Below are 27,108 nucleotides of genomic sequence, written 5' to 3'. Positions count from 1 at the left end.
ACAGAGAAACCCTATCAACCAAAAACCAAAAACCAACCAACCAAACAAAAACATGCAAACTAAATGTACTGGTGGATGAAGTGTGTTTCATTGTAGAAGAGTCTTTACTTCTACAGGATCAGCCAGTCAGAAAATACTCTCTGTGGAGCTAACCAAGGACTAATCCTTTGGATAAAAAGACAGGGAAAGTTGGCACCTGCTCAGGGCTGCCTTCCTGCAGCCTCGTACAGGTCCCCTTCAATTCTGTACTTGGCAAAATCACCAAGAACATCCAACATCAAGGTCTGAGGTCACAGAACAGAGGTCTGATGCACTTGGAGGGCTCTCACCCAGGTTCCACTCCAGAGTAGCTTCCAGAGGAAGAGCCATGGAAGGAGCCTTCTGCAGGCTTCAAACAAATGACTCCCCCATTTTAACACAAATACCCTTCAGGTCCCTGAAGAGAAAAAGCACGTAGAGGATAAAGCTAACTCCATGTCAGCATGAGACTTAGCGGGGTAACAGGTCCTTCTGGGTGACAATGTACACACAGGGTGCTGAGTTTCAAATGACCAGAGTTAACAGCCTGTCTTTGGTGGAGTCTCTGGGGATGAGAGACTTCTCACAAGGGAACATATCAGCTTTTGGCTGCAGTGTCTTTCTTGGTCATGGCCACAGTTTTCATGCAGCCTGGACTCCAGGCTGAAGTGAACTTGGATTCTATCCTCCAGCTGGTAGGAAACTGCAAAAGGGTTCAGCAGAGGAACTATGGCAAAATAAAAGTAGCTTAAAAATATTTGATTTGGGGCTGGAGAGGTGGCTCAGAGGTTAAGAGCACTGACTGCTCTTCCAGAGGTCCTGAGTTCAATTCCCAGCAACCACATGGTGGCTCACAACCATCTATAATGAGATCTGGTGCCCTCTTCTGACCTGCGGTCATATATGCTGTATACATAATAAATAAATAAATCTTTAAAAAAAAAATATATTTGATTTGAGGTGGATTTCCTGACCATGGCTAAGAAGACTGGAGGCGGGAGGAGGTCGTGTGCAGACCCCTTCCACAAACCAGGTGACTGGGGACACATGGACACACACACACCCCCCACGTGGCCCCAGCAATGGAGATAAAGCACTGGAAAAGGACCTAGATGAGAGGTGCAGAGGATTCCGCCCAGGAAAGCAGCAGTACTCACAAGCATCGGGTGCCGGAGTCACCACAGAGAAGGACAGTCACCGAGGCTACACAAAGAAGGACAACGCCCTTCTCTGTAACACAGTCCAGCTCCTCTACGGTTCCTGCCTCTCCCTTAGCCTGCACTTACCTGGTCATAGGGTCTAAGAAGTTCCAGGTCTCCTCACTATCAAACCATAAAAAAATCATTAAGACCACTAGTGTGTGGTACTGAGGACCCACAGACAGGAGAGCCCTGGAGTGCAGTGCTCTCTCATTCCTACTGGGGTGACACTCCCCCCGCCTGACTTCAGAAGTGGGTGTGGGGAGGGGTGTGCAAGGCTGACTCTCAGGAGCTAGTGCACACCAGCTCACACTGACCTTTGGGGAAGGCCAGCTGACAAGCAGAAGCTAGGGTGTCCGAGGCCAATTTTTACAGGGATAGGACATATCTAAGCCATTGACAAAACTGGCTGGTAACACAGGCTTCACAGATGATGACCTACATCTGGGATCCACCCCAATTTCTAACCAGCACACCAAGTGACTATGTGCCAAGTGCTGTGTTTGGCATGTTACATGTATGTGAGCTGAACTCCACATCTGCTGTTTTCTTGATTTGATCTGAAAGGACCATGCTTTTACAGCATTTGCTACACAGAGCCCATCAGTGCTGCAGACAGGCAGTCAAAGCTGTCCATTACATCAGGTTCTCAGCCCGTCTTGGCATGCCCCTGTTTTTGTTTTGCTTATCAGGATTCTGTTGTCTGCCTGCCAAACAGGTTTTGAAAACATGATTTCTGAGATCTCTTCAGTCTAGGTTCTAAGTCCCTCCTGGAGTGGCCTGGTGACTGAGGAGGGAAATGCCCTGACAGCAATCAGGCCACCTTTGCAGAGCAGAGACATCAGAATAACCAGTCCTTGATCTATACAGCCAGAGAGCAAAACTGAGACAGCAAACATTGTTCTTAATTCCACAGGCCTGAAAATTATGAGAACAGCCAGAGGATACAAGTGCAGGACTCACTGACATCTTGTACAACCCAATGGAGCGCATTAAGGCGGGGATGAATGACAGGAACCCACCTTGCTATCAATCCTAGCCGCAGCAGCAGCAGCAGCATATACCATCTTACACTTCCAACTGTGACAGACAGATCAACGCACAACCAGAGGATTAGCAGGAGAACAAAGGACTAGCAGGTTCAGCTTCAGGGGAAAGGCAGCAGAGGTAAGTGATGAGAAACATGCAGGCTGGAGCCAACTGCCCGCGCACTTCCGCGTCCGCGAGCCAGGCAAGCGGAAGCACGGTGGGGCTGCTCCGGGCTGCTGTCTGCCCACGCTGCCTTCCCGCAACCTCAGCACAGGAGACAGTCGGCTGGGCCTCGGGAGAAGGGAGCAGCAGCCCACCACACTCGGCTCTCTGCAGCTCTGCTGTTCTCTCAGACTGCAGAGGCCACCTCATTAAGACAAGAATGAAAACCAAGCAGAGCAATGTGGGTGGAGCTCAAACACACCCTGGCAGGCCTTGACAATACCACAGGATGACAATGGCATCAGGACCAAGGGCTGGGAAAACTCTTCAACTTACTTGGGGTGGCTGTAGATCCAAAGCCCCCACTGGCTGAGCTGAATGGGTTTTTGTTGGCAGCATCCTGGCTGGGTTTTCCTCCAAGGCCACTGAAGAAACCGCCCCCTCTTGCAGCGTTTCCAGACCCAAACACACTACCACTGGAAGTAGATGACTGCTAAAAAACAAATGGGGGAGGGGAAAGAGGAAGCAAGAAAGGATGAGAGATCCTCGTCAGTTCTGGAAGGGGCACTCCAACAGCCCCAGAGAGGCTGATTCCAGAGACTTCCTACAGATCTGAGGTTCCTGGGTTACTGCACTTAAGAGCAGGTGGGTGTCAACACTTATCTACCATGCTGCCCGTACTGTCTGACTCAATCCCAGGGCCAGGAAAATCAGGCATCATAGATCTACCAAATGCCAAGTTTGAAAACAGGGTGGGGCCACCATGTCTTCAGATTGCCCTAGTGTTAGCTGAAGTCATCAGCAATGATGAAGTGATTTACAGGCATTTCTATCCATTTCTGCACTTGTAATTCACAACTACATGCCAGGGCTACAGAGAGAAGCCTAACTTAGCCCCATTGCTGAAATGATGACCACTGTTGAATTCCATCCCAGTACTCACAGGACTCTGCTAACTCAGGGCTGCAAGCACCACGCATTCACTTTCTGTTTAGAAACCGGAACTTTTGGGGAGACCAGCTTGCGGTTTGAGGGGCTGCTCATGTTAGTTAAGCTGACATCTCCTTGGCTGATAATGCAGAATAAGATAGGCTTTAAGGAAAGGGCAGTAGTGCAGAGGAAGGATGGGGGCCATATGCCGAGGACACAGAGGTGCTGCTGTGCCTCCTGTGAGACAGAAAAACTGCCCACTTCAAAATGGCAGGAAGGAGCTGAGCCGTAGAATTGCCCTGAGTGCTTGCTTGGGTAGCATATACACTAAAATCAGAACGATACAGAAAGACTAGCATGGCCCCCGTGAAATAAGGACACACAACTTTGTGAAGTACTATGTTTTTTTAAAGAACTGTACCTGAAACACAAGCCCTACTCAGAAATGGCTCCCTCACTACCTCCTAAGCACCAGAGCTTCCCCACACAGCTTGGGGTCAGCACTCAACACACCTCCAACACCACCCTCCTCTCACCATGCTGGTTTGGGCCTTTGGGCAGGACAGTCCACCTTCAACACAATCTGTGCTTGCCTAACACCGGGCTAACCCCTTCATTTCTGCTTACAAGAGCTCTGGCAGCATACGAGCACTCTCCTCCCTGCTGTTCACACACAGAATACTAAGTTTAGACTTAGGGTAATACACTTAGTCTGCTCAATAGTCCCCCACCTTTAAACTTTCAAAAATGCAATAGTGGATAACCAGTGACAGCCTCTGCGAGGACAGGAACCATGACAACTCTGTGTCCAACGCATGGAGTGTTCTTAAGCTCTATCAGGCTGGAACACAGGAAATCATCACATATGGATGTTCTGCCCTAGAAAACCCAATACTCTCAACACAGCCTGAGCTGGCCACCCACAGAATGAGTAGAAGTGGGCAACTAACCCTAACCCAAGTGAGTGGGATCAAAGTCCACAGCCAAGTTCCCTTAGCTCTGACTTCTGCCTCCAAATCATACCTGCTTCTTAACCCGCTTCTCTGCTGATCCACCCCCCGCTGCCAGGACTCTCTCCCCAACTCTGCAGCACGTGGCTAACGACCGCCTAGGTCTCCAGTCCCATAGCTGACCCTCGTCAGTTGACTGGCTGCATTGTACATGGTTATAGGGCTGTCCACTCTGACTGACCTGTGTCTTTCTCAGATGTGCACACACACACGCTTTGCTTCTTGCTCTGTAGCCCAGGCTGTCTCACCTCCCAGTGCTGGGGTAGCTCACCTGGCCCTTTCCCTTGTATACTGAACCTTGCACTACGACAGCAGTGACGGAGGCACCCTTGTGTCCTGGAGAGGGGTGCACTCTGGTCCTCAGACCAGGAAGGGTGTCTACTTCAGGGTGCTGTGCTCACCTCTGGCTGGCACTGGACTGTCTCCATCAGCATTCAGGTTATCTATCTCCTAGCTGAGCTGGAGCAAGGTCACTGGCCAAGGCAGAGCCAGGTAACCATGCAGGCTCCTTCTGTGCTTCAGGCCTTGTTTTTTCTTAGAAAAGGTGTGTGTATGTTGGGGGGATATCTGCACATGTTTATCTTCTAACCCATATGTTGTTATATAATTCAGTACAATAAATACAATGATTTAAAATTTAAACCCAAAAGGATTTTAGCGTGTCACTATCAATTTTTAAAAATGGCAAAATAGATAGCAATGTTGGCATCTTAATCATCTGGAGCTCCCACGGCAGCGGCAGTAATCACATCCAGAGCAGCACAACCATCACCATTAGTGTCCACTGAACTCAAGATCTGTCGCTGAAGATCTGCAACTGTTAAACCACAGCTTCCTATTCTTTCTCCCTCTACCCAGGGGTTCTCAACCTGGGGGCTGAACAATCCCTTCACAGGGGGTGCCTAAGACCATAGGAAAAGATATATATATATATATATATATATATATATAATATATGAATATATGTATATATATTACATATATATGTATTTTTTTTTTAAGATTTATTATGTATACAGTGTTCTGTCTGCATGTATCCCTGCAGGTCAGAAGAGGGCACCAGATCTCATTATAGATGGTTGTGAGCCACCATGTGGTTGCTGGGAACTGAACTCAAGACCTTTGGAAGAGCAGCCAGTGCTCCTAACCTCTGAGCCATCTCTCCAGCCCAGAAAACAGATATTTACATTACGATTCATAACAGTAGCACAGTTACAATTATGAAGTAGCAATGAAAATAATTGTATGGTTGGGGTCGCAGCATTAGGAAGCTTGGGAACCACTGCTCTAGCCCTTGTCAGTTTCAACCTGCTCTGATGAGTTTGCACACTGAAGGTACTCACTACAAGTAGAGTCATCTAGTATTATCCTGTGGCAGCCAGCTTCTTTTGCTTTGCCCATGCTATTCATGTGCAGCAAGAATCAGAACTTCATTTCTTTGTATGGCTGAATAATGCTCCACTGATGTATGTTCCACATTTCCCATGTTCATTTGTCCAGTGATTGACACATGGGTGTTTCATCTACAATGAACGCTGGCATCAGCATCTGCTTGAGTTCCTTTTTCCAGTTCCGTTGGCTGTAACCCCGGAGTGAAAACTGCTGGGTCATGTGGCAGAAGTACTGTTCACAGTGACTGTACAATTTATAGAACCACCAGCAATTTACGAAGGCTTGGCTCTCTCTAGGGTCTTGACAACATGTTAGTTTTAAAGCAGTAGTGCTGCCTGACTGCTGGATTGTACTTTCTCCAACGTTTAACGCATGTACTTTCTGTCTTTCCTCATGTTCGCTGGGCATTTATGAGGCAGCACTGGTAGCAGCTGCTCCTCAGTCTTTGGCAAGGCCTCTCTTCCATGTCCAAACTTCTGACCCATGGTGCTTGCCTGCAGCCCCCAGCTCTCTGGAACCACTCCCCAGGCTCTCGGCCACCTTCACTCCCTTAGGGATAACACATTCGAAGTCCAGCCCAGCAACACTTCCTGCCCACACGCTCTCCTAGGGTAGTCACAGGTGTCCGACTCTCCTCTTCCTGGACATGGGTCTATGGGAGGAGATGATGAAGCCTCTGCAGTGTTCCAAGACACAGACAGACCCTAGGAGGCTCTAGAGCGGTGGTTCTCAGTCTGTGGGCTGTGTGGCCCTTTGGAGGTGGTGTATCAGATATTTCCATTATGATTCATAACAGTAGAAAAATTAGTTATGATTCTAGGACTGGGGTCAGCACGTGAGGAACTGCATTAGAAGTTCTTTTGATGTAGTTCAGCAGTGGAAATGCTGCACAACAGGACTGTTGTCTTCTCCAATTGTCACTGAGCTACTTCCTTGTGTTGGTTTGTTTTCCTTGGGACAGGGTTTCGCTGTGTAACAGCTCTGGCTGTCCTGCATGTTTTTAGTTTTCTTTCTTTCTTTTTAAACGACATTTATAATGTGTGGTGTGCACACACGTGTGTGGTCTATTCTTTTTTAAAGATTTCATTTATTTTATTTACATGAGTACTCTATCTGTATATATACCTACATGCCAGAAGAAGAGGATATTAGACTCCATTATAGAAGGCTGTGAGCCACCATACTGTTCCTGAGAATTGAACTCAGGACCTCTGTAAGAACAGCTCGTGCTTTTAATCGCCAAGCCATCTCTCCAGCCCCCACGTGCTATTATTTTTGTTATTAAGTTCAAACTTTCCATACGGAAAGTTCACTGAATTCTGACATATGATTGTAACTATGTGCGTTCAATGCTCTAGGTGGCACACACTTAGGGCTTTATAGGGCTCCCCCATACCTCACACACACCACCCTAAGTGACTGCAGTCGCCCCAGGAGAGCCTGCCTACCCTTGCCCCTGTAATAAGTGCACTGTAAGGGCAAGGACGGTAGGCAGGCTTCCCTCTCCACACACCACTGCAGCTATGTGGGGGACATCCATCCACTTTCTTGCGTCAGAAGCAGCACATTATACTTTGCTGTTCTGTCTTTTTCTGCTAGAAGAGCATGGCACTAACTTGTCTATTCTGTGTCTTCTGAGAGCTGGGTTGCTTCCTGGCTTTGCTATTACAGATGCATGGCAATGAGTGTTTTATCGCTATCTTCGCTGGACAAAGGGCTTCACTTATTTCTCTTGGTTACACAGAGCAGATCTGCTGGGTCAGCAGAGGTTGTACCTCAGCTCTGTTAATGCCAGATGGCTTTCCAAGGCTACACCAACTCCTACAGGCCAAGCATGAGTCTGCAGTTGCTGTCCCTCACTTGTACTCAAAAGCAGGCCTCTAACAGCCATTTTGGTCTTCTTTGTCGGCATTCTTTACCCATTCTGAATACAGTCACTCCACAGGTTATACAGGCTACAATCACCCCATTTCACGCCTTGTTTTACCTTAAGATTAAAGCCATACTTTTGTCAAGGTCAATTTTTTTCTTCTTACAAATATCCCTTGTGTTCCCTTCAGCATTTCTGTCCACTTCCCGAACTCTTGGCTCACTTCCCTCATTACAGGCTTTTCTCCTGGGTTGGGGATTTGCAGGTAGCCAGACTCCCTCTTCTGGCAGGCTTCACAGTGTCGTCCAACTACGACTCTGCAGACAGCAGCTCCTTCCTCTGGCAGCTTTTCATCTTGTGCTTGCTCTGTGTTCACCTGGGGCCTGGCTTCACCTCTGATGTGCTTAGCCGGCCGTCGGCTGGATATTTTACTCTCTGGGATACTTTTGTTTAGAGGATTTGAAAATGTCTGTCCTTCTGAATACTGCCAACACATACTCTCTCCCTTCAGTGGCACTGAAGCGCACTCATGGGGCAGGTTTTCTCTGAGGGTCACTGTTTCCAGCACCCTCCATCATTTCCTCTTTGTTTTTCGGGGTTTTTTTGTTTGTTTTATTTTGTTTTTTTGTTTTTTGAGACGGTATCTCTGGGTAGCGCTGGCTGTTCTGGAACAGGCTCTGTAGCCCAGGCTGGCCTCAAACTCACAGAGATTTGCCTGCCCCTGCCTCCTAAGTGCTGGAATTAAAGGCGTGCGCCGCCAACGGCTCCAGCACTTTTCATGTTTTTGATCTCCGTGATTTAGTCACATGTGTACCCTAACTTCTGGTTCAAGGGTCAGCCAAGCTCAGAGGCTAAACTCCACTTACTGTTTTAGTGAAGGGAACCAAACCCAGGTCCTCTGCAAGAGCAGTCAGTGCTTCTAACTGGGAAGCCGTCTCTCCAGCCCACGGCTCGCTGTCTCTTCAGATTGCCTGCAGTGGCTTTAGTGTTGCTGAGGCAGAGCAGGGTAGCTGCAAAGCTCTGAGCTCCTGCACATTGTCATTTTCCCGCTGGTCTAGTCTGCTGGTGAATACATCCACAGTGCCCTTAGGTGTCAAACGGTACATTTCATAGGAGCTATTTGGTCCTCTATAAAGGTGCTATGACACTTCTTAGAACTTCCCATTTCTTTTACTGGAATTTTCAAGTTTCTCTTTTTCATCTGTTTGTTTGTTTTTGTTTTTTTTTTGTTTTTTTGAGGCAGGGTTTCTCTGTGTAGCTTTGCGCCTTTCCTGGAACTCGCTTTGTAGCCCAGGCTGGCCTCGAACTCACAGAGATCTGCCTGACTCTGCCTCCCGAGTGCTGGGATTAAAGGCATGTGTCACCACTGCCCGGCTCTCTTTTACATTTGGAAACATGTAAAACACAGCTGTCTAGCAGTCTGGAAGTGTCTGTAAAGGTACTTCTGATATTTACTCTGTTCTTGTTCAGTGCCCCTGGCTTCCTTGTGACTGATTTGCCTTTGGGAAACAGTGTCTGTAGGAATAAGGTGAGGCAGAGTAAAGGTTTCCTAAACTACAAGAGCTGTGCTCTTCTTGGCACACAGGCCACCTGCATAGGCCATGCCGCACGGATCTGGAGCAGGTCCCTCTGGACTCTCCACTCTGTACACACCCTGGTTTCTGTCCATTTACCACGGGAGCTACTGACTACAAATACTCTGGTTTTCTCCAGCTAGTGAATGTGCTCAGGGAGCAACTGGCTTCTGTGCTCCACCTGCTTTTCCTAGGTCCTCACCTTCCCACTCCCACTTCTCCACCTTGCCTCGGTAAGTTAGTTTGGTAGTGATTTTAAAAGCAGGGTTTCCAGGAGCTGGAGAGATGGCTCAGTGGTTAAGAGCACTGGCTGCTCTTCCAGAGGACCTGGGTTCAATTCCCAGCACCCACATGGCAGCTCACACCTGTCTGTAACTCCAGCTCCAGGGATTCTGACACCTTCACACAGACACACATCTAGGCAAAACACCAATGCAGATAAAATAAAAAGAAATAAATCATTAAAAATAGGGCTTCCATATTTTATGAAGCATTTCCGACTGTTTTTGGTAGGTTTCAGTGACCAGAAAGCACTTCTCTCTTCTAAGCGGCTCCCTACCGAGGGCGCAGCCATCTCCAGAGGGAAAAGCCTGCAGGAAAAGCTCCAAAGGATGCCCACACTGCACTCACTGTGGGGCTTCAGCAGCTCTCACTTCCAAGGCCACAGTCATCTATCTCCCTTGTCTTCTGAAGGCCTGCTGAGGCTGCTGGGTGGAGAGCAGCTGCTGGTGCTCACAGCACACTAAGTCTCTCTGGGGCCCACGGTCCTTTTCCTTTAAATGGGGACAGTGACAGCATTTACCACCGACGGCGCAGTCAACCTGATTGTACGAATGACTTCAAAAGAGACCCGCAAACTGTCGGGCTCAAGCCCCGCAGTGCAGGCAAGCAGGCGGCCTCCGGAGCACAGGGACAGACGTGGGGTCTCCACTACAGTCTTCCTCCTCGACAACCACTCCAAACCAACAACAACTACAACAGCAAAACGCCAGACCTGGTGGCACGGCCTCAAACTCCAGCTACTCAGGAGGTTGGGGCAGGAGGATGGAAATGAAGGCCAGTCTGGGCAACTTAGACCTGACTTCAAAATAAAACTAAAATAAAAAAAATAAATAAAATAAAATTAAAAAAAAAAAAAAAGAGGGTGGGTGGGATGGGGGATTGTGGATACAGCTCAGAGGTAGAGGACTTGTCTAACATGAGCAAGCTCCTAGATTCAGTCCCTATAAAAATAAATAAATGAAGAAGTAAAAACCATCCTTAGCTCAATAACTGTAATTATAAATAAATTTGTAAAACAAAACCAAACTGTAAATAAAGCAAGGCCTACAGGTGGCTTTAGTCTGTGGATTATAGACGTCAACCTTGACCTAAGAGAGTAGGTAGACAGAGCCCAGTAAGTGTTTTCTCTCTTTAACCTGCAGCAGGGTCTTCTGCATCCTAAAAGCAGCTGAGCACTGAGTTTAAGAACTAGATGTGGAACCAGACATGGTAGCCCATACCTTTGGTCCCATCATTCGGGAAGGAGGTAAAGGTGGGCAGATCTCTGAGTTCAAGGCCAGCCTGGTCTACCAAGTGAGTTCCAGGCCAGCCAGGACCTCCCAGAGAAACCCTGTCTGGAAAGAATAAAAAGAACAAGAACTCTCTGTGGTTGTCTGCTAGCCTGGCCCAAGAGTGAACTGAGTCTATTACACTGAGCAAAAGTGGACAGATCCTGATACAAATAGAAACAACCATGCACACTTACCTGGCCAAAGACTGATCCACCAGTACTAGCTGCTTGACCAAACACAGAACCAGTATTACTAGACCCAAAACCTATAAGACATAAAGCCAAAGGTTCAATTTGGACAAAGCTTCTTAAATATCAAAATTAAAACCCAAACCCAAACCCAACCAAACCCTGATAGTCTTCAAGTGTTTATGGATGCTGCCGGGGGTAAAAAGTCATGACTGGTCTTACCCAGTGGTGCTTTTAGCCTGCATGCTACAATAATGACCCGCCAGAAAAGATGCGCCTATTGCCGGGCGGTGGTGGCACAGGCCTTTAATCCCAGCACTCGGGAGGCAGAGGCAGGCGGATCTCTGTGAGTTCGTGGCCAGCCTGGTCTACATAGTGAGTTCCAGGACTAGCTCCAAAGCTACACAGAGAAACCCTGTCTCAAACAACAACAACAACAACAACAACAACAACAACAAAAGATGTGCCTATTTAAGCAACAGTCACATGAATGTTATGGGAATAACCAACTATTTTTCTGCTTAGATTTGAGGCCCATTTCACATGAGGGAAATCATTCCTGGCACTGTGGACAACCTGGTCAAAAGTCCAGGCTGAGGAGGTCATAGGCATGAGGTGGGGAAGTTATTACTGTTGTTCTGCCAAACAGACAAGTCAAATTTTCCTTCTAAATAGTTGTTCTTCTAGCCATAGGTTAGGTTACTTTCAGTCTTGGTCAGAGCAGCTTTCTGCAACAGGAAAGGTTAATGAACAGAATCATAGCTATGATGAGACTAAGTGACCGCTGAGTGCTCGACCCTAAACTGGACTGAAGGTCCGGACACTTTGGAAGACAGGGCAAGGGAGTGTAGAGAATTCAAGAGCGGGACGACAGGAAGGACGCAGCCAAGATGGCCGTTGTACCATGGAGTCACAGCAGTGAGGATTACCTGCCTGCCAACACTCCAGGATGGACGGGGAGAACACAGAAGGCCCTACCCCTAGTTGAGGGGCTACTGGTAGTTAATGGCTCCTGGAGGAGGGGGTCATCTTCCTTTAGAAGGGTAGCTATGGGTAAGTTGTCCGTGATCGGGTAAACAATCCCATCCCCATGCTCATGAAACATCCTAACCAAGGTCAGTCACTAAAAAAGGGAAGCAGGAGGGGTGTACTGAGAAGAAGGTTCCAAGGCAGCAGGAACAGGTAAGACAGGATGGGGTTGTGTGTGTGTGTTTCTCATCAAAATGCATTGTATGGGTTGGAGAGACGGCTCAGAGGTTAGGAGCACTGACTGCTCTTCCAGAGGTCCTGAGTTCAATTCCCAGCAACCACATGGTGGCTCACAACCATCTACAATGAGATCTGATGCCCTCTTCTGGCAGGTGGGGATACATGCAGACAGAACACTGTATACATAATAAATAAATAAATAAATTAAAAAAAAAAACTTTAAAAAATGCATTATACACACGCCCATGGAAATGTCAATCCCCTCTGAGGAAATGGAGAAAACTCTATGTAAACACAGTTGTTAATTGGTATCCATATGGGATCAGTTCTAGCCCTTGAGGATACCCTCAGATACAGAAATGGGAGGCTGCACCAGTCTCTTTCATGATGTGCTGTGACTAACCTACCATGAGGACTCTTTCTCACTGATATTCTTGCCAGGTACAACCACGAGAGAGGCAAGCAAGGCGGGCCTGTAACTAAGGAGGAGAGGAGGGGAGGGGAGTGCGGGGCGGGGCCTCACACTCACTTCTGGAGCGCATTAGATGGGGGAGTACAGACAAATGTCAATTCCTCAACTAGGCCTGGAGGTAACAGGCCCAGGAGCTTCCCATCCAAGTACTGTTTAAAAAAAAAAAAGACCCCTTTGGAGGCTCCAAATTTGGTGGGCTGCCTTGGGGAGGCTTGCACAGACTTAGGCCTGCTGCCCATTCTTGGGACTAAGCCATCACATCATCATTCAGATGGGCCACTTGTTCTGCATAGCCTCAGGGCATTCGGGGGGCTCAGAGCTGTGTTTTTCTTTCCACTGTGTTTTATGGTTGTTTTTGTAAGAATTTAACACTCATTGAAAGAGGGAAAACATTCCTTTAAACAAATTACAAGTTGTTTCAAATAAATTATTGCTGAGGAAATTAATCGGTAATTATTTGCAATCTTGCCTACCAAGAAATCATTGATCTTTTGTTTCCCCTGGGGTCTAATTGCTAAAGAATTACTTTTTTATTTTTCCCTCAAACTCAGAGATTCTCCTGCCTCTGCCTCTCCAGTGCTGGGATTAAAGGCGTGCACCGCCACCGCCCATCAAGAATTACCTTTCATAAGAGAACCACCAGAAAGCCACGCCTGCAACAGATCTCCACATTACAATGTCTACTGGCAACTTTAAAAGTAAAATCGGATGCTAAGACTGGATACAGCAGAGTGAGGCATCCAGTTTTCTCTTCAAAAGTAGTAAGATGTGTGTCTCTGTGTGTTTACTATTCAAGTGGCAGTGTGCCCACTTCCCACAAGAAAAATGGTGTCAGGCTGCCTGAGCCTGGTAGTTTTAGGGCCTCTAAAGCGCCTTCCAAATGTGAAGTACTTGCTGTGGCCTTAAACAAAGGTGTACTCTTTTGACCTGTGCAACTGGCAGTCTTGTGGCCAGCCAAGTAGAGAGCTCGCTGAGGACCAAGAGCAGAGCAGCACTGAGCCACAGGGACAGCCAGCCAGGACAAAGCAAGTCCTGACCGCGCACTCGGGCACTAAGTCTCTCCCTTATCTTGGCTATTAGTTTTTGTTTCTTTGCTCTTCCTTTCTTTTACATTTTTTAATTTGCCTTTGTGTTTCTGAGACAGAATTTTATGTAACCTGGGATGGCTCTGAATGTACTATGTAGCCAAGGCTGACCTTGAACTCCCGATCCTCACCACAACACCCAGCTCCTCTCTTTTCATTACAAAAACAGTGGAGGCTTGTTACAAATGTTGTCAACAGCACAGAAGGGAAGGAAGCCCAAAGGGTCTGCAAAGTCTTACCGGAGGCTTGACAAAAGCTGAACCCTGACGGTGCAGCTGTGGAGGTAGTGGCCGAGGTACCGCCGAACACAGAGCCTCCCTGCCCAAAGCCAGGGCTCTGACCAAAGGCAGGAGGGTTGTTTTGGCCAAACAGCGTCCCTGCTGTGTTGGTGGAAGACTGTCCGAATGAGAAGGAACCAGGGCTGCTGGCACTTGAGGCAGCTCCAAAGACACTGGCACTGGTGGACGTGGGCGCAGAGGAGGCAGCAACCTGGCCAAAGACAGGCCCAGAGCTGAACCCGGCCTGGCTGAAAGAGAAGCCACTCGCAGGGCTGCCCGCTGCTTGCCCAAAGGCGGGGGCCTGCCCAAAGGCTGTCTGTCCAAAGACTGTGGGGGCTGAAGCACCAAATGCAGGGCTGCCAAACCCTGAGCTGCCGGCCTGTGGGGTGGCAGTGGCCGTGCTGCTGGCCGCCACCTGTCCAAACACGGGGGCGCCAGAGGGCGCAGTGGCTGCCGTGTTACTGGGGAGCTGGCTGAAGGCTGAGCTAGAACTGGCAGCAGGTGGCTGTGTAAAGACCGAGGAGCCAGAAGTGGCGGTCCCAAACACTGTTGTGTCCGTGGCGGAAGCTGGGGCACCGCTGGAGGCTGTGCTGGAGGTGCTGGGGGTGCTCGGGGTGCCCGGTGCTTCGATGGCTCCTGAGCCCGCCCCTGGGAGGACAGCTGCTCCAACAGCAGCCTGGCCCGGCCCTGCAAAGGTGGAAGCAGGAGACACAGCCTCTGTCTTGCTGTCAGGGCCCCCTGGGGCTATCGGAGTGGCCTCCGTGGATGCCACAAGACTGGCAGCAGATGCTGGTGGGCTGGGGCTGCTGTCTGTGGTCTGCACAAGAACAGGTTCTTTTTTGACAGGGTCAGAAGTTTGCAGAGAAGCCTGGGGAGGCTGGGTTGACTGTGGTTGTACTGGAAGGGAGGGTGCTGATGCTGAGACTTCACCATGGCCTGACTTCTCAGGCACAGCTGATGGTGTGGCCTCCTCTGTGCTCTTCCCAGAGGATACAGGCAGGGAAGAAGCTGATGTTGAACTCAAGAGGCCACCAAACGATAAGGTGGGGAAAGATGATGTAAGGGAAGGGGCAACTGAGGTCAATGTTGGGGCAGCTGATGATGCTGTACTACTAGTCTGTGGGCTTCCAAATGAGAAACTAGCCTTGCTACCCGCCAGAGATGCCCCACCAAAACTGATGAGCCCAGAAGGTCCAGCACTGCTAAGGGGCAGACTGCCGAAGACTGTAGTCGGGGAACTGCTAGTGCTCACACTCAGGGATGAGACTGGTGTGGCTGGGGCAGGGGTTCCAGAGGACGTCACAGTAGGCTCCACAGGCTTCCCTACCACCGAAGTGCTAGGAAAGCTAAACCCTGAGGGCTTGGCTGGCTGGACTCCGGCTAGGCTTGTGGATGAGGCCTTACTGACTGGCTTTGAAGAGTCTTCGGCTTGGCCAACACGAAGTCCTGAAAAACTCCCTAGTGTCTCTCCAGCTAGGGAGCTTGGGAACAGGAGCTCGCCCAGCTTGGACATTGGAGCTTCCACTTTGCTTGCGGCAGTGGACACAGTAATTCCAGACGGAGCTGCAGGCCTGCTGTTGGCCGGAGCTGAGTCTCCCAGAGAAGCAGTTGTTACAGAAGTGCTGGGTGCCGATGTGGCTCCTGTGGGAGGGGAGCCTCCAGGAATGGTCTCACAGAAAGGTTTGCCTCCTCCGCCAAATGAGAACGTCTCGGGCTGGTTTGACTCTTTCGTGGGGGGTGCTGCCCCTAGCAAGAAAAGAAACCAGGAAGAGGGTTAGATTTAGCAAAATATGATTGATCACATTTCCACTGACTGCATTTCTAAGGCAATTCTCTCCTCTCTTCACAGCCAGGACAGCTGATTCCAATGGCAGAGAGTTCCCTGGAAAGGACAGACTGACTGCCTGGGTCAGCTCTAGGTGGGAAGGAATGAAGAGCCTTTTCTGACCACTGCATCACAACACACATGACCTCTAGGAGACACAAAATAACAAAGTATCCCCAGGAAAGTAGAAAAGCACCTGTTTATGTACTCTCAACACTGTGTTGGGTAATGGATTCCTCCAGCCCTGGGCACCTGCTAATCTATGGATAATCCCGATAGGCCAACTGGAGCCAGACTGGGAGCTGCCGTTTAAAGGGCATTGAGTGTCCACGCACAGATGATAATTATGATATTTACTAGGGTTCTCTGAGTACAGAGAGTTACCACTGGCGATGTGTTATCTACCACTGTACTGATTCAGAGTTGATACAGGATCACTATCACAGCTTATCCCTACTTTTTTTCCTATGATCTGGACAACGGCTTTGTTCTCCAAGCTTTCATACTTCTGAGTTGATTGTTACTCTAGCAAGTGAGAGTGGGCAGGACTGGGGAGGAGGCTGGGTGGGCAAAGTTTGAGTCACAATGTAAGGACCCAAGTCAGAACTCCCAATACCCACAGAAATACTGCCAGAAACAGTAATGTGCATCCAGTGTCCCTAAAACAAGAGAGATACTAGAGACAGGATGCTCCTTGGAACATGGGTCAACTAGCATGTCAAACAAGGTGGAAGCCAGGCCTCCCAAGTAGTTGCGATTATAAGCCTGTGTCACCAGACCCAGCAAAGGTGACAAGACACTGGGTTAAATGAAAACTAGCTAAAGAGAAAAACTCTGAAAAGGAAAATAACTCAACTGCAGTGGCCTTTATGGAGGTTCATATGTGACTCTAAACTCAACCATGCGGTTAACATTTCAGTTTCCCGATAAAAACAATCGCCTCATAGTAAAGGCTTCCTTTAAATAAAAATACCTCTAACCTCTCAGAGCTTGGAGGAACTTGACAAAGTGCTGTCTTTTGGGTGGGTCCAGAGTTACAACTGAGGAGGCTATGGAATGCTAGCACACAGACAGTGTTTGAAAAGGATCAGGTTTGGTCTTTTACTTCCATAGTACTATGTCTACCTTATCTTGGGTCCAAACTCAAAAGTTACAGCAAATGAGACTTTGAGAAGCAAGTGCTTCCCCTCTTCGTAATTATCCAAACAGACTGATCTCACTCACAACAGGCTATTTTTAAAAATATTATGTTACCAGCACTCAGGAGGCAGAGGTAGGAGGATCTCTGTGAGTTCGAGGCCAGCCTGGTCTACAGAGTGAGTTCTAGGACAGGTTCCAAAGCTACACAGAGAAACCCTGTCTCGAAAAACCAGGAAAAAAAAAAATAGTTTATTCTGTGTGCATGCATGTGTGGGCGAGCATGTGGCAGGCAGAGGACAACTTTCAGGAGTCAGTTCTCTCCTTCCTCCACATGCTCAGCCTGGCAGCGGGTGCTGAGCCTTCTCACTAGCCCCATATCAGGTTCTAGAGCAAACATCTGCTGCTGCTCTGCTTCTACAAATTAAAGCCAGGGCCTCCTGTGTGCTGAGAAGATGCTACTGGGCTCCTCCTAGTCCTTAGACACGCCTCTAGTGTATGTCGTCACTATCAACCAGGAACTGTGAACAGACCCACGCAGAGTCACAGTGTCAACACACGTTCAGATATAACCTCCCCCGTAAGGAGACATGGGGTTGTACCTGGTGTAGCAGTGAGGCTAGAAGATGGTGTTGGTGTGACTGTCCCAAAAGCAAAGGCAGTCCTGAAGAGTGGAGAAAGAGAAGTTAGAAAAGAACAAACATACGACACAATATCACCCTTTTAATATTCCTCCTTATAACTCATTCACATATTCTGCCCTTGAAGGATTACATCCAGTGATAAGCAACAGCCGAGTTCAAATCCGCATCTCAGAGGCAGTAAAGCCACTCCAGCACATCCAAGCAGAGAAGGAGCAGCTGCGGGAAGGCTCTGGCTGGGCTTTCCACAGAAGGCCTGCGAAGAGACTTATTTTAAGAAAAGTAAAGTTGCCCCAGTGAAAACATCTAAGAATGAGCATGGGACGGCCCTGGAGCAGACGCTTACTACTGAGTGAATGGGAAGTCTGGCAAGGTAGCAAAGGGACAACAGGGAGCCTCTGGGCACCCACCCCAGGTCAAGAAGCATGTCAGGAGACCTGCTGTGCAAAGAACGAAGCAGGAGTGTCGAGGACAGACTGCACACTGCGGCAAGAGCACACAATTTCAACTGAGTAACTCTAAACCACGGGGCAGCAGGCCTAGCAAATAATGCCAAGACCCAGCTTTTCTCAACTACTGTTGCCGTCCTCAAACGGACAAAGACCTTCTAAGGATATGCTACACATTTTATTTATCATACTAAAGAGCAAAATCCTTTTTTTTTTTTTTTTTAATTGGCTGGCCTCAACCTTGGCAAAAATTTTTTTTTTTCAAATAGACAGGCCATTGGCTCACTCACCCAAATCGTCCCAGCTTTCTTTACAGACTGGAAGAGCACTATCATTTCAGAGACATTAAGATTAATCATTATATTTGTAAAGGATACAGCAATCCTTGGCCTTGACCTACTCTTGACAATCCGCTTCAATTATCCCTGGGAGGTACGGATGTAATGATTGCTAACAATGGAAGCCACACCCAGCTTCTCTTTCTGATTGATCCCAGTGCCCTTTTCTCACCCTGAGCTGGAGGATAATCAGAACACTACTCAGAGGAAAGAGAGCGAAGCTGGTGGAGTCAGTCAGGTACAGAGGCAGACAGTCAAAGCAAGGGCTGCTCCAACGGAAATGACAACACAGCCTTTCAGTGGCAACAAGCCTGCTACCAGGTCTGGGTGGCAGTCACAATCTGACTCCAGCAAAGTCAGGAAGGGCGAGCTTCAGCAACTTGCCTGGCTTTTACCATGTACCCAGAAAATGGGCACTGCCAGTCTTCAGCGAATAAAGGATGAGGTTTAGAAAAGTCTTTTTTGCTTCATTAACGTGACTCAAATCTATACCATGGCTGCCACGGAACACGGTGGGAGGTGGAGGCAGGAGGTTCAGGAGCTTGAGGCCATCCTTGGCTACACAGCAAATCTGAGGCCAGCCTGAGCTATATGAGTCTCTCTGTTGAGTCCTTACTCCCTGTCATCTACTTACAAATCAGAATTTCAGAATGCTTACTGTCTTTCACTGCATTCTCTGTGCAGGTCAAGAGCTCCAACTCAGGGCAGTTAGACCGTCCCACAGTCATGCCGACTAAACACTAAATGGTGTCAGAGTAAAAACACCAGATATACTGGCTGACCTACAGAAGTGAACAAACATTCTCCGCCAGGAAAAAAAAAAAAAGTTTAAGCTTAAAAAAGAGGAAATACGATAATAACCCTGAACCACAAAGGGAAAATAGATTCACACTAAAACATTCAACTACTGCCACTGTCTGTAGATGACCTAAGAGCTCAGGATGTACTTGTGGATGTGATTGATAGTGACTTAGCACAAAACGTAGGTTCACCACTCACCCTGATGGAGCAAATGAGAAAGGCTTGCTGAGCTGCCCCACAGCAGATGGAGTCGAGGTCACAGCTGACTCTGTCTTGGCCATCCCTGGACCTGAAACGGACAAAATAAGGACATTCTGCAAGTCTGTCAGAAGGGCTAGGGTGGTGTGTCGTTCCCTACAGCTCAGACTGTGCTGTTGCTTAGAGCCTGCCTCATGCTTGAGGTCTCTTAGTCTTGCTCTTGGGTTCTGTCAATGGCGATGCCAAATCAAGGCATGCCACACTCTCCTTTCCAAAGAAATAATCTCCGTGCAGCCTAAATTAAGGATGCATTCCTCTAGACCAACTGACTGGCAAAATGCCTTTCCTGTAATGTAGCTCTTAACTCTCTGAAGTTAGTTACACTGCAGGGGGAAAATCCCAAGACAAGCAGGTTGACTGAAGTGAGCACTTCTGAGCAGTGCCTTCAGGGCTGCTGAGATCTAGTTATCTATCCACGCCTGCCCTTTCCAGAGGTTGGGTGCTTTGTTTTTTAATTCAGCAAATACCAGTTTTCTTTTTTCCTAGCTACAGAGGTAACAGACACTTGCCATATATGATCACTCTAGAAAATAGAAGTGTAGACATTAAGGGAAGTGGTCATCAGGCCCATGTTAAACTCGACTCAATACTGAAATGCAATGTGGGTTCTAGAAACATGCTCAGTGCAGCCTTGTCTGTAATTGTGAAATAGAAGGCCCTGAATTGCCAGCAGAATGCTGCTAAAATGCTGACGCCATTAAAATGACTAAGGCGAATCTGCCAGGAAGAGAACAGGATGTTCACTGTAATGGGGCTGAAGAGTGAGGAAACAGAAAAGCACACACAGAAAATGTCTGTTCATGTTTCAGACAATAAAGCGGGCTGGTGAGAGGGCCCAGCGGGTAAAGGCACTTGCTGTAAAGACTCAGACAGAGCTGGATCCCCGGGACCCACACGGTGGAAGGAGAGTGACTTCTGTAAGGTGTTCTCTGACACTAACATGAGCACTATGGTCTGCATGGCCCCTTCAACTACATTAATGTAACAATACTCAAAAACAAAACAAAAGAATACACTAGCCTCAAAAGATACACATAAAATTCGTAAGGTCACTTTTGAAAAAGACTCCCAGGGACACTTTCACTTTCTACATGTTATATCTTTACACTGATTTTTGTTGACATGTGACCATGTTGTGATCAGCAAAACAAGAAAGTATTTCTATTACTGATGAGTAGGAAAATTATTTAACAGATTTCAGAAATATACATACAAGGGGAGGGAGGGAGGGGGGGAAGGGGAAAGAAGAGGAGGAGGAGGAGGAGGAAGGAGAAAGAGAGAGAGCACAAGAGTGAGCTAGGTATGGTGGCTCATGCCTACAATCCTAGCAGTTGGGAAGTGAGGCGGGAAGATTGGTATAAGCTCAAGGACAAGGTTAGCCTGAGCTATAATACAGTGGGCTATATATAGTGAGTTATAGGTTTGCCTGAGCTACCATGTGGGACTCTTTTTCAAGTACAAGAACAGGTTTTGCAAAGGCATGCAGGGTTTTCAGTCTGAAAGAGAGAAGTTCTTCTCTGAGCCTTGATCGCCCTGCAAGTGAAGACAGCAGTGGACAGTGAGGGGCTGAGCGCTGATGGAAGCCACAAGGCCTTAGGTCTCTTTGAGTCTTAAAGTGGAATAAAGGGGTCTGCGACAAAGTCCTTTAGAGAACTAAGATAACGCTCTTTGGAAACCTTTTCACCAGAAAAATATTAGCCAGAAAGGGACAAATTTGTTTTAATCCTAAATGAATCAAGTCTTTGCTGAACCCATTAAACTTGTCCTGATCTATATAATAGTGGTTTTCTTGTGTGTGTGAGGAACACTCTGCGTTTCAGATCAGAGGGCTCTGGATGAAAGGAAGTGACGGGGTGACTGGTGGCCATTATGTGAAGTGGGCAGCTGCTGTGTCACGTTCAGTCTCTAACCGAATCAGCTGGAGAAGGGAAATGGGAATAAAAGCTCGGATGCCAAGAGTGGCGGTGTGCAGAACTCGTCAGCACAGGCTGTTCAGATGGCAGCTGTGGGGCCCCACGAGGTGGCTAAGGACGAGATCAACAGTAGACACCGACAAAGGTGCCATGAGAACTGGGGGCTTCTGTGGGAAGCCAATGACGTCCGAGTGAATGGATAATGATTGACAGGGTCCTGGGCATGTCAAAGACTAATGCCTCAACTCCAAAGGGAAACAGGAAAGCTTTCTCTCCTGGTCTAAGTGTGAATGTTGATAGTGTGCACAGAAAATGTCCACTGCAGCCTTTTCCCACACCCCTATTACAGCCTGAAGACTGCTCCCTACAGACACTGCTCCTACCAACAGTAGTCCACCCAACCCCAGCAATGCCTCATAGCTGAGGCCTTCGGAAAACAGCGTCTGTTCTTCTTTGCCTGCCTGCTGGCTCGGTGATTGGCATGGAGAACTATCAGGAGCATCTTTCAGCTTCATCTCCTGAATCAGCCATGCAGACTCACCTGCAGCTTTATCACCAGAGGACAAGTGACAGGATGCTGGTGTGGGTACCGGCGGCTTGAAGGAATTGATCAGAGACCCCTGTACAGAACATAAGAAAAACTGTTATGCTAAACTGCTAACCATCATTGGAATAAATGAACATGTAAGATGGAAATGTAAAAACAAACTAAGCAAGCACAAATATACGAATTCAGTTTAATTACCCAAAAAAAGGGGGAAAAGGAAAAATAGTAAATGTTTTGAGTCAATCACCTATAACATCACACCGGAGACACCTGTGTGGCTCAAAGATGACTTCTCAGTGCCTACGACGGTGTTTGGCACATACACGGCACTTGAGTACTTGGTAGAGGAATGAATGGGCAAATGAGGAAAACAGTCCAGCTCTAATTAGTGAACTTAAACAGAGCGAGCAGGAAAACCACCTGGGCTTTGCCTGCAGCAACCACTGTCCTCACCTGCCAAGGTGGATGAGTTAACTACACATCTTCCATGAAGAACAGAGGCAAGCTAAGACACAGGAGGGTGCTGGGAACTCATCATGGCAGCTATGAAGACACAATCCTAACTCTGGTTTCAAGTGCCATCTAAAGCTGTGTATCTCCAAGGCAGATATGAGAGAAACCGAGACTGCAGGGAAAGCTCCAGAGAGCTCGTTTCCCTTCTAGCTCCTCCTAGTCACACCCCCCTCCATTTTTTCTCTATTATTTTCTTTTGTACTGTTTAATAACAATCAGTCAAAAGTAAAAGCTAGACACAACATCACTGAAAGCATGCAAACTCTGAAGAGCAGAGTTGCAGGAGTAAGACAATCCAGACCCAATACTGACTCTCAACAGTGTGGTGGAAGAAGTAAAGACAGAGAGACTGGGCAGCCTTGGGTCCCAGCTGTTCCTACCAGTTCCTCACTGGATGAGCCCACTCCTGACCTCGGCTGCCTCAAAAGGGACATATCTAAACACCTACTGTACAAGTCAGGTGCGTCAACTAAGATAATGTTAAGTCAAAACAAACAAACAGACAAACATCTCCTGCAAACTGAAACACCCCATCCAAAAGCATTCTATCAATAGCGTATGGTAAATGATGGCTAGAGCAGAGTCAACGGTACATGATGACAGTATAAGGTCTTGACTTACTACTCTGGTTAACCATGTCAATCAAGACTGGCATGGATTATGGAAAAGAAATAACAGCCTTTCTAAGAATCACATTCATTTAAATGAAGCCAAGTCGTAAAGTGATCTTCAGCTACAGAGACAGTAGGCATGACTGATAAAGGACCCATCAGTAAGATACCTGCTTAGCCTGGCCGGCAGCCACTGGGGCTAACACTGCATGAGGTGTTTTGGCTGTTGAGTGCGGCACTGAAGAACTGAAAGACACAAAGCATTTGCTCAGATACAGGGCTGGGGACAAACATGCTCATCCTCGAGCCAGTCAGTTCCCTGTTCAGCAGATGAGAACACTCTGCGGCAGAATATAGATATCTGAGACACCAACCAAACTCACCAGACATTCTGTTGAAGAATTAATTAGTTTTTAAATGCAATCTGGGTTTTCAATCATATAAAATTCAAAATAATGACCTTGTTAGCTTTTTCCATTCTACAATTCCATGAAACAATTTGTAATCATTTCCAAATAGATGTTGTTCTTATTGAGACAACTAACTGGCATTCTTCCCTCCTGCTTCCCTAGTTTTAGACCATGTGGGAAAGTTCCGATTCTCTTTTTCAAGCCTAAAAAAAGAGGATCAGCCACACATACAACCACGGTGCTACCAGAAACTGGATGTTCACAGAGCAGCTACGGCGGACTCCACAGCACCACTGCTCCACTTGCAGTCTGCATCTGGGCTACTCTGTGACGTACACCCAATTTCCAGGACCCCTCACACCGACCCTGAGCTGTCCTCAGGGAACCACGCTTCACTCCCTAGCCAGTGAGAGCACATGAAGAGTCCACCTATCAGTGCAATCAGAGACAGAAGTCCTTAGCATTTAGGGAGGCTTTTCACCTTCTTTGTCCTCAGCCTAAAGCCACTTAACTGGAATATATAGTAGCAACTGTAGCTGTGGGATTTGTTTTTTAGAACACTTTTCAGACTTGAGGGAGGAGTATTAATAACGTTCCATCAAAAGTTAATTTGATGCCAGGTGGTGGTGGTATACATCTTTAATCTCAGCACTTGTGAGGCAGAAGCAGGAGGATCTCTGAGTTCAAGGCCAGCCTGGTCTACTGAGTGAGTTCCAGTACACAGAGAAACCCTGTCTCAGGTGGTGGTGGGGGATTTAAAGAGGGAGATAAGCTTACAGCTTATCAAGGAGCAGCTTAGTCTTTAGAGAAAATCTGGATTCTCTGTGGGAACAACAGAGAATCTTCCCTGACTGGATTAGACTGGAGAAGAAAAACAGACTCAGTGAAAGAAACCCCACGATAATTCTGCAAGAACACAAGCAAGCTGCTAAAGTGCCCCGAGACGCTCGCTCTACCACACAGGTCCTCGGGTGCTGCGCCACCCTGGGCTCTGCTCATCTCAGAGAGGGAATGTGCTGGCGAGACTGCTGGGACCCAAGACCCTAGGGTGGACTCAGTCAACTGGAAGACAGAAACCCACAAGGGAGACGAACCTCTTACGTAAAACTAGACACGAAGATTAAAAACAGCAATCTCTCCAAATCTCAGAAAATATTTACACCTACAGTTTAGTGACAACGTGGCGTTGGTCCATTAAATGCCGACGGCTTAGTTGCATGCAGTACTGTTCTATGTACGTGTGACTATGCCACATGTCTCCCGGGCACCCCAAATCCCCAAACACAAAACCAGGAGGCACAGGACGAGCACACTGTGCCACGTGACATGCGGTGGAGAAATGCTGCTTGGCACAAGCAGCCAATAAACCTATCCATAAACCAGCTCCAAGCAATCTCCACCACAACTCAAAAGGCGAACAGCAAAGGACAACACACTCCCAAATGAACACGCTCAAGGACTGCACAAACACAGGCCAAAGGAAGGAAGTCAACAGCTAGAAATGTCCATGAGAATATGTGGGAAGCCCAGGTTCAGAACTGCCCTATTTTGGGTAACTATATTCTGCTTTCCAGAGGAACCTGACACAGATCTGACATCACCTGTATACTCTGTTCTCAAAAGAAACAACTGGGCTAAGAGCACTTACAGAGGACCTAGACTCAATTTCCAGCACACACGTGGCAGTTCACCATTGCCTGTAACTAACTCTAGGGAATACAATACCTTCTTCTGGCCTGTACTGGCACCAGGCACACACATGATGTACACACATACATGAATGTAAAACACACACACACACACACACACACACACACACACACACACACACACACATCTAAAAAAAGGAAGCAGCTATTGCAGGACCACAGCAGAAAACAGCACAGTGAGAACCAGAGCCGTGAACGCTGTGAGACATTCCAGGGTTTTGCAGGCCCTTTCTTAGTGGTAAGTATTCTGCCCACTGCCAGGACGGGTCAAAAATGACTCATTCTTTCACCTATTTCAACAGCTTAAATGGCCTAAACCCTGAGACACATGTCTTCTATTAGAGAATTTTAATTACTAGTGTATCTTTTAATAAACACTCACATATGAAGGGGCAGAACCAAACTACATGCTACTGAATTATGTAATGAACAATGAATTTTTTGGTATTCATTCAAAAGTGAGGCAAGAGGATAGCTTATCAAGAAAATAAGAAACAACAAGCCTAGAGGGAAAAAGAGAAACTAATAAAAATGTTACTTTATGTATTTATTGGTTTTCGTTAGAGGCAAGGTTTCTCTGTGTAGTCCTGGCTGGCCTCAAACTCTGAGATTGGCCTGCCCTCTGCCTCCCAAGGGCTGGGATTAAAAGCATGGACTGCCTCACCCAGTGTATGTTACTTTTATTTAATACAGTTACTCTCAACCTATTGGTCGTGACTTTGCATATTGAATGATGCTTTCACAGGAGTTGCCTAGGACCATTAGAAAATATTTACATTATGATTCATAACAGTAGCAAAATTAGTTATGAAGTAGCAATGAAAATAATTCTATGTTTGGGGATTACAACATGAGGAACTGTATTAAAGGGTCACAGCATTAGGAAGGTGGAGAACCACTGATTTAATGGAGTCCAAACCTATTGAGGCTTTCCTGAAACCTGCCCATGGAGACACACCTAACAGCTACTGTCCTTTCTGCTGAGCCTCATATTTCTGAAGACAAAGCATTGTCCAGAAGTCTCTTAGTGGAAATGTAGTTTCTCCTGAGACAGAGGTAAGGTAGATCTCTGTGAGTGCAAGACCAGTTAGGGCCACAGTGAGACCCTGTCTCAAAAAACAAATTAAAAAAAAAATTAAGTAAGAAATCCATTTACAAGACAGCCAGCTGTTTATAAAAATGCACCACAGGGTGTGAGACAGGCAGAAATAAAATGTATAGTAACAGCAGACAGGAGGGAGAAACAGAGCACCGTGCTAAGTGTTACACTGTTCTTTAGAGTGCTGTCACTTGAAGACAGACTATGCTGACGTAAACTGTATACACTATAGCCTAATGGAGTTATCAATAATAAGCTGTCCCAAGAGACTAAACAGTGTATAAATACTCAAGTACAGAGTGTCAGAGGCTACTAGGAGCTGCTACAAACAAGTCTTTCCTTCCGTGAATTTAGACACACATATACATACATACTTCCACAAGTTGTCTTTTGATCTCCACATGTGCCCGGGCACATGTGTACACATGAACATAAACATAACTGAACACAATTTTAAAGCTAAAAATGAAAATTATGTTTTATGCACTGGGTGCATAAGTTCAATAACTGTATCAGAATCCAACTCTGACAGCCTAGCATTAGGAACACTAATTGCTCCAGCAGAGGACCTGGGTCTAGTTACCAGCACCCATGCAGAGTGGCTCACAGACACCTGTAACTCCAGTTCCTGGGGGTCTGACACTCTCTCTGGTCTCCACAGGCTCCTGCAGGCACACACACACACAAACAGAAAATAAAGAGCAGATTTTAAAATCTCCCGCCAGCACTTGTGGTTTTTTGTTGGAGAAGAGCAGAGCTAGAAACCCTGCCGTCAGGGAGCAGGAGCAGGTGAGCTGAGAGGTGAGCTGAGCACAGGCAAAGGAGAACGGAGCTTCCATCCCTTGGCTAGCAGTCAACGTCTGAGAAGTACCAACCCACACTCTGCCC

General features: G+C 47.4%; 1 protein-coding gene and 1 non-coding gene across 2 annotated transcripts in view; one reads left to right on the top strand and one right to left on the bottom strand.

Moving 5' to 3' along the window:
- The window catches only part of Nup214 (nucleoporin 214), an 84,843-nt gene that overhangs the window by 14,454 nt on the left and 43,281 nt on the right, over window positions 1-27,108 (bottom strand). Inside the window, 7 exon segments of the mRNA XM_059260039.1 lie at window positions 2,745-2,901; window positions 10,932-11,002; window positions 13,931-15,715; window positions 17,534-17,595; window positions 19,359-19,449; window positions 21,873-21,951; window positions 23,173-23,248. Coding sequence (XP_059116022.1) covers window positions 2,745-2,901; window positions 10,932-11,002; window positions 13,931-15,715; window positions 17,534-17,595; window positions 19,359-19,449; window positions 21,873-21,951; window positions 23,173-23,248 — 2,321 coding nt within the window.
- On the top strand, window positions 3,642-3,747 carry LOC131910126 (U6 spliceosomal RNA). The gene has a single exon (XR_009378992.1). It is a non-coding gene; the product is annotated as a U6 spliceosomal RNA (small nuclear RNA).

Source organism: Peromyscus eremicus, chromosome 4 (assembly GCF_949786415.1).
Source record: "Peromyscus eremicus chromosome 4, PerEre_H2_v1, whole genome shotgun sequence".
Taxonomy (NCBI): Eukaryota; Metazoa; Chordata; class Mammalia; order Rodentia; family Cricetidae; genus Peromyscus; species Peromyscus eremicus.
Note: the sequence above shows the minus strand (reverse complement) of the source record. Positions and strands in the feature narration are given on the sequence as shown.